Source organism: Hylobates moloch, unplaced genomic scaffold (assembly GCF_009828535.3).
Source record: "Hylobates moloch isolate HMO894 unplaced genomic scaffold, HMol_V3 SCAFFOLD_16, whole genome shotgun sequence".
Classification (NCBI taxonomy): Eukaryota; Metazoa; Chordata; class Mammalia; order Primates; family Hylobatidae; genus Hylobates; species Hylobates moloch.
The window spans coordinates 41,878,692-41,885,544 of record NW_026652291.1 but is presented as its reverse complement, the minus strand read 5'-3'; the positions used below and the strand labels follow the sequence as shown (position 1 = coordinate 41,885,544).

Sequence of the window (6,853 nt, the reverse complement as noted above, 5' to 3'; positions counted from 1 at the left end):
GATCACTTTAAAATATCAAAATGACTGCATCAGCCAAAAGCTCCACATCTTATTTGTACGTTGTAAATTTAGGGGCCGATTTTCCAATCGGGTATGTGAATCATTTAGACTTCATTCTAACTCTAACACTACAAAATTTCAGCAAATCCTCTTCCTCCATCACTCTTTTTGTCTCTTCTTTATTCCTTATCTCTCATCTCTACAGACGACATATAGGTAGCTTTTAAAAAAATCATTTACCCCTTATGCCCGAGGCCCAGAATAAACGTCAAGGATCGCAACCCTGAAGCACTGCAAAACTGAACGTAAGGTAACAGCGGGTCCGTGCAAAGCCCAGGGAAACAGGTTTCGCCCTGGGCCAGCGCTCCCGAAGCTTTATCATCCTCTAATCAGCAGGTATGGGGCATTTCCATGGCTCAGGATAATCCAAAGGGGGTAAGGGGAAGTAGGGAAAGACAGGGAAGGGGTTTGTCTGTGGGGATGCTTACATACTCCCTTTGCTCCTAACCCACACCCCAAGCCCTGGAGACGATAAGCTGCTAGAGAATCCTCCTCACACCAAACCCCCCTTTATTCCCCGCCCCCGCCAGTGGATAAAGGGGGGCAAGAAAACGACTCCAATCCCAGAAGGTGGAGAAAAAGGGGGGAGGGGGCAGAGTGAATGAGAGGTGTATCATCAGAAGCATTTGTAGGTAAATCAGACAAGTGGGACGGGCGCTCCCGAGCCCGCACCCGCACCCCACCGCACCCCTCGCCTGCCCTGCCAGGCCTTCCCAAGGCCGGTGCCCCATAGGTTCCCCAGGAGGACCGGGAGGAAGAAGGGAATCGGGCGAGCCGCGTTGCTGGAGGGACGAAGTTACCTTGAAGCTTCTGGGGAAGAATCCGAAGATGATCTGTGGCTTCGAGGGGCGGGAGACGGGCGAGGTGGCCGCAGCGGGGGCGGGCGGCGGGACCGGGACGTGCAGGGGGAGGTCCAGGCAGCTGCGGGGAGCCCGGGGCGACGGCTGTCCGGTGCGGGGTCCCTCCGGTTCCGCGGCGGCAGAGCCTCTAGGCCTCACGGCCGGACCCGAACCTCAGCGTTCCGGTGGCGGCGGCGGCCTCACGATCCTCCCCCGCGGGCCCGTCCCATCAAATCGGCACCGACCCCGTTGCGGCTCCGCCGGTGGCTCCTCGCTCACATTCCTGGCGGGCGGCGCCTCAGCTCGTTGCCCCGGACCCGGCGGCGGCGGCGGCGGCGACGACGTGGGGAGGGGGGGAAGGGAGGGACGAAGACTGGATCTGCAGCGGCAGCAAGAGAAGGGGACAGGAGAAGGAGGAGGAGCCGCAGGAGCTGGAGCCGCCGCTGCCAGAGCCACCTTTCGCTACCCGCGGTGGGTCCCAGTCAATGCTCCTTTCTCTCTCCTATTGTCAATATCACCGGGCGGCTGAGTCCATGGCACACGCGCAACCGAACCTTCTGGCCAGCAGCGCCCGCCTCCGGCGCCCGCCCACTGGAGACTTCAAACGGGAAGCGAGGCCTCATTGGCCAGTATCCGCCTTCACTCCCCTGACAGCATGTTCGGCTGAGACCTGATCAGGGATTGGCGGCAGGAGGGCGGAGAAACAGGAGGGTGGGAAGAGAGGAGGTCGAGGATTGGGCCGAAGCATGAGGGACCCGGATGCTGCCGGGATCTCGGGAGTTGCAGCCGCCGCTTCCGCCCGACGATGGGGCAGGCTGAAGTGAGAAGCCGCTGGGCCTGAGATGAGCTCTTTAATTCCGGGAGATGTGCGACTAGCTGATCAGCGGGCTTGCTTTCCGTGCTGTGCGGAGCCGTTGGGCGGGGGTCGTCTTGGACCGGAGGAGTCCAAGGGCATGGGTCGGCTAAGGGTGGGGGAGCCCCCGAGACTTGATCCCGCCCTGCAGCTAGTGTGGCCCCTCAGGGTTTGGGGAGTCCCACTCTGGACGCGACCCCGTGATGCGTAGACAGGAATAAGATCCCCCGCCCGCGCCGGTGCGCCACTGCTTGTGTAAATGGGTCCCTTGAAACCCCTAGCAGTCGGTCTCCGCTGAACCTTCTTCGAATTCTCTCTCACCTCATCTCCTTTTCCTTAAACGTCTGTTTTGAGTATCAGACCCCTGTAGCGTTGAGGCCAGCGCTCGTTTAGTTAATGCAGGTGGGAACGCTGTCGCCACAGTTTGCAGTCTATTCATTCAGAATAACCCGCCCGTCAGCCGGCTGCTCAGAGCTCGGAAAGACCCAGCTCCAAACTAGGAGTTTCGAGATTTTAATTGGCAAGTTGGACCCGAAAGAGTTAATGGAGAAGACTACTTAAATCTATCTAGAACAAGTGATGAGATATTTGGAGATGTGTTTGCATGCTTGGTGAATGCAAACGGCCAAATGGTACATTTCCAGATAATATTCTTGGATTAATGTATTTGAATGCACCCTACATACATTTTTTGAGGGGAAAAAAGGAAGAAATTATTAATGCTAACTACAAACGTCAGAGTACCAGTTGCTCAAAACTTAGAAAATGGGGGGGGGGGACAAAAAAATTAACATTCATATTTTCTCAACTCAGAGATAACCACTTACAGTATTTGCATACTTCCTTTTAGTATTTTTTCTTTTTATGTTAATAATGTGTGTCGATCTATAGCCTAGTTTTTTTCCCTCAGCATTATATCATCTTTTCGATACGGTTAGGGAATAGAGCTATATATAAATAAAACTATATGTACCATATGTACAAGTGACAACGAAAAATGCATTTGCATTTCTCCTGTTTGTGTTGTTAAACACTAGAGTTTTGAAATTTTCTTTGCACACTCCCAGAAATGGCTCTTGAGTGGAAAAATAATTTTGTGCCATGAAAGATAAAAATATTCCTGCTTTGAACTGAAATGGAAAACGAAAAGATGACTCTTAGATGGAAGCAGGCTCCCCCTACTGACTCCAGATGATTGGCCACTGTATGGCTAGTGCCCACTTTTGCCGTGATAAAGTTCATTACCACTAAGTATTAACTATAGAAAAAAAAAAAAAAAAAAACTATAGAATACCAGCAGTCTAGTTCCTACCCTCAAGAAACTTAAATTTCCGTATCTCAATATCCTGTACAGTCTTCATGAAAGTTCAGTGTCCCAGCCAAGGACCTGTTTCTTCAATCTTTGATTGAGGGTAAATTCAGAATTAAAACCAAGGAAGATTTTGAAGCCAATTCAATTTCCCTTGGCAACAGTTGAACTGTTAAAAGCATAGTGCACGTTTGAAATTCTCACAGCTGTTGCTTAGAACATGTCATAGAGTGGGGATTTTGCTTGCAAATTATGGATCTCTATAAAGACAATTCATTTCAAAGTCATTTCACTTTCTATAAAATGGCTGAGCAACTGAAATGAGCAGGTTTTTTAAAATGGAAACATCCTTGCCTATGTGAGAAATTGTTCTCTGGACTAGTAATTTCTCCCATGTATACCAGGGGTTTCGGTACTCCAAGAATAGTGCAAGACAATCTATCTCAGATGCAGTAAAAGAAAGTATTAAGAAATATATTTACATTTAATTTTAATCTAAAAGGCATTATGGTCAACTACTATTTTATATAGAGTGAATGGCTCTGCCCTCAGTCCATGGAATGGTGCCTTGGCCTAGAACAGCATAGGAGATGTCCTGAGGGAAAAGTGGGAGTTACCCATTCCTAGGGGTTGGCAATGGTGGGCCCACCCAATCAGCCCCTGACAACATATGACTTATTGCAGTTTCTTATTGCAGTTTCTGGATTCAACTAAGTGGACTTACTGATTATATTATCTAAGTTTAGTTAAACTAACCCTCATAAAACAGACAAATGACTCTAAGAGTCCTTTGCAAATAAACCACGGGAGAACAAGAAGAAAATGTTAGAACTGACTCTTCAGGATCAAATCCTTTTTTTTTTTTTTTTTTTTTTTGTTTTTTTTTTATCAGAGTCGGGACCTTGTGATCCACCCGCCTCGGTCTCCCAAAGTGCTGGGATTACAGGCGTGAGCCACCTTGCCTGGCCCAGTATCAAATCTTTGACTGCCACTTTTCAAAAGTAAAATACCAATCTAATAAATTCAACCAAATTTTGACTAGAAAAAAAAAATCAAGGCTACTTGAAATGTAAATTTACGTCCACTGTTTTTTTTGTTGTTGTTGTTGTTTTTTGAGATGGAGTCTCGCTTTGTCACCCAGGCTGGAGTAGAGTGGCGCAAACTTGACTCACCGCAACTTCCACCTCCGGGGTTCAAGCGATCCTCCTGCCTCAGCCACCCAAGTAGCTGGGATTACAGGCATGTACCACCATGCCTGGCTAATTTTTGTATTTTAAGTAGAGACGGGGTTTCACCATGTTGGCCAGGCTGGTCTCGAACTCCTGACCTCAAATGATCCACCCCGCCCCGGCCTCCCAAAGTGCTGGGATTACAGGCGTGAGCCACCGTGCCCAGCCTACATCCACTGTTATTAAGAATTGAACTTCGCTCTAAGTGTATATTTTGATTGAGTTAAGCTAATGATGGTAGCGTATGTCTATACTTTATGGACAAATACACATATATTTGGAAGACTTTTTTCGGCTGGATGTCACAGCTAATGCCTGTAATCCTAGCACTTTGGGAGGCTGAGGAGGGTAGATCACTTGAGCGCAGGTGTTTGAGACCAGACTGGGCAACATGGTGAAACCCCTTATCTATGAAAAAAATTTCAAAATTAGCCAGGCCTGGTGGCACGCTCCTGTTGTCCCAGCTACTGGGAGGCTGAGGTGGGAAGATCACCTGAGCCCAGGTGGTTGATGCTGCAGTGAGCTGCGATCATGCCACTGCATTCCAGCCTGGGAGAGAAAGTGAAAACCTGTCCCAAAAAAAAGAAGTTTGGAAACCAGGCACAATGGCACAGGCCTGCAGTCCCAACTACTCTAGAGGGGAGGTCGGAGGATCACTTGAGCCTAGGAGTTGGATTCTGTAGTGTGACATGATGGAGCCTGTGAAGAAAAACATTATAGGCCGGGCGCAGTGGCTCACACCTGTAATCCCAGCACTTTGAGAGGCCGAGGCAGGTGGATCACAAGGTCAGGAGTTCGAGACCAGCCTGGCCAATATGGTGAAACCCCGTCTCTATTAAAAATACAAAAATTAGCCGGGTTTGGTAGCAGATGTCTATAATTCCAGCTACTCAGGAGGCTGAGGCAGGAGAATTGCTTGAACCCAGGAGGCAGGGGTTGTAGTGAGCCAAGATTGCAACACTGCACTCCAGCCTGGGTGACAGAGCAAAACTTCATCTCAAAAAACAAAAAAGGCTGGGCGCGGTGGCTCACGCTTGTAATCCCAGCACTTTGGGAGGCCGAGGCGGGTGGATCACGAGGTCAGGAGATCGAGACCACGGTGAAACCCCGTCTCTACTAAAAATACAAAAAATTAGCCGGGCGTGGTGGCGGGCGCCTGTAGTCCCAGCTACTCGGAGAGGCTGAGGCAGGAGAATGGCGTGAACCCAGGAGGCGGAGCTTGCAGTGAGCCGAGATTGCGCCACTGCACTCCAGCCTGGGCGACAGAGCGAGACTCCGTCTCAAAAAAAAAAAACAAAAGAAAAGAAAAGAAAAATATTATAGCCATCCGAGAGGCCATTATCAAGTGACAAAATGTAGTTTATTGCTCTCAGATGAAAGCATTCACTTCCCAGATATCGAAGCTGAGCTTATCATGAATCTACTAGTGAGCTAGCCACGTGGTGAGACCAAGACACTGACTATCAAATGATGGCTGGCTGGTGAACTAAAGGAGGACTAAAATAATAAGTAGAATCATCGTCAGAACAATTGTCAACCAGTAGAGGAGGAAAAGACCTATGCTGATTCGATATCATCATCAGAGGTAGATTAGTTTGGTATGTGTGGAGTGGGGAGGTACATGAAGCTGGTCGTGGACTGAGAGGAAAGAACAGTGAGGGTGAGAAAGCCTGAGGCAGTAGCTGCCTCTTAGGAAAACAACAGAAAGAGTATACACTGCAGGCGCGGTGGCTCACACCTGTAATCCCAACACTGGGAGGTGAGGCAGGCAGATCACTTGAGAACAGGAGTTCAAGGCCAGCCTGGCCAACATGGTGAAACCCTGTCTCTACTAAAAATACAAAAATTAGCCGGGCATGGTGGCTAGCACCTGTAGTCCCAGCTACTCAGGAGGCTGAGGCACAATAATCACTTGAACCCAGGAGGTGGAGGCTGCAGTAAGCTGAGATCATGCCACTGTACTCCATCCTGGATGACAGAGCAAGACTCTCTCTCAAAGAAAAGAGTATACACAAGAAAAAAGTATACACATGGCTACTGTAGACAAGGGATTTTGGTGTCATATTTCTTTGAGTTACATTTATCCACCAGGAAACATCCTCAGCAGTGACATTTTCTTGGGTCACAGTTTAAATACTCTAGTTACATTTTCAGATGTGCTTCAAAGGTTGTGGCTTATTCATAGCTTTCCATGTGATTAATATGTATAATTATTGCTTGAGATTTAAAGTGTTTAGGTGGTCCAGTTCCCTAGTTAGCAGTTTAAGCTGCATTCCAGAGATGACTATCAGAAGACCCTTGCGCTGTCCTTAGTGAGAGTCCTGTGTCACTGATGGATCAAGACAGAGAGACCTTATATCACTGAGAGGGAAGCAGAGTTGGAAAAAAAAAAAAAAAGGAAGAGAAAGCCAATTTTTTTTTAATTTTTTTGTTTTTGTTTTTGAGATGGAGTCTTGCTCTGTCGCCTAGGCTGGAGTGCAGTGGCACGATCTCCACTCACTGCAAGCTCCGCCTCCCGGGTTCATGCCATTCTCCTGCCTCAGCCTCCTTAGTAGCTGGGACT

General features: G+C 48.5%; 1 protein-coding gene across 1 annotated transcript; it reads left to right on the top strand.

Annotated features, from left to right (window-relative positions):
- Positions 1 to 871: 871 nt before the first annotated feature.
- Positions 872 to 2,929, top strand: LOC116484495 (PE-PGRS family protein PE_PGRS4-like). Its single transcript, XM_032179279.2, has one exon. It carries the CDS (start codon positions 889 to 891, stop codon positions 1,426 to 1,428), a length of 540 nt encoding a protein of 179 aa, XP_032035170.1. The 5' UTR covers positions 872 to 888; the 3' UTR covers positions 1,429 to 2,929.
- Positions 2,930 to 6,853: the final 3,924 nt, after the last annotated feature.

Excerpts from the sequence above, each read along its gene's own strand:
- LOC116484495 (XM_032179279.2), top strand. The coding sequence starts at position 889 with ATGATCTGTGGCTTCGAGGGGCGGGAGACGGGCGAGGTGGCCGCAGCG.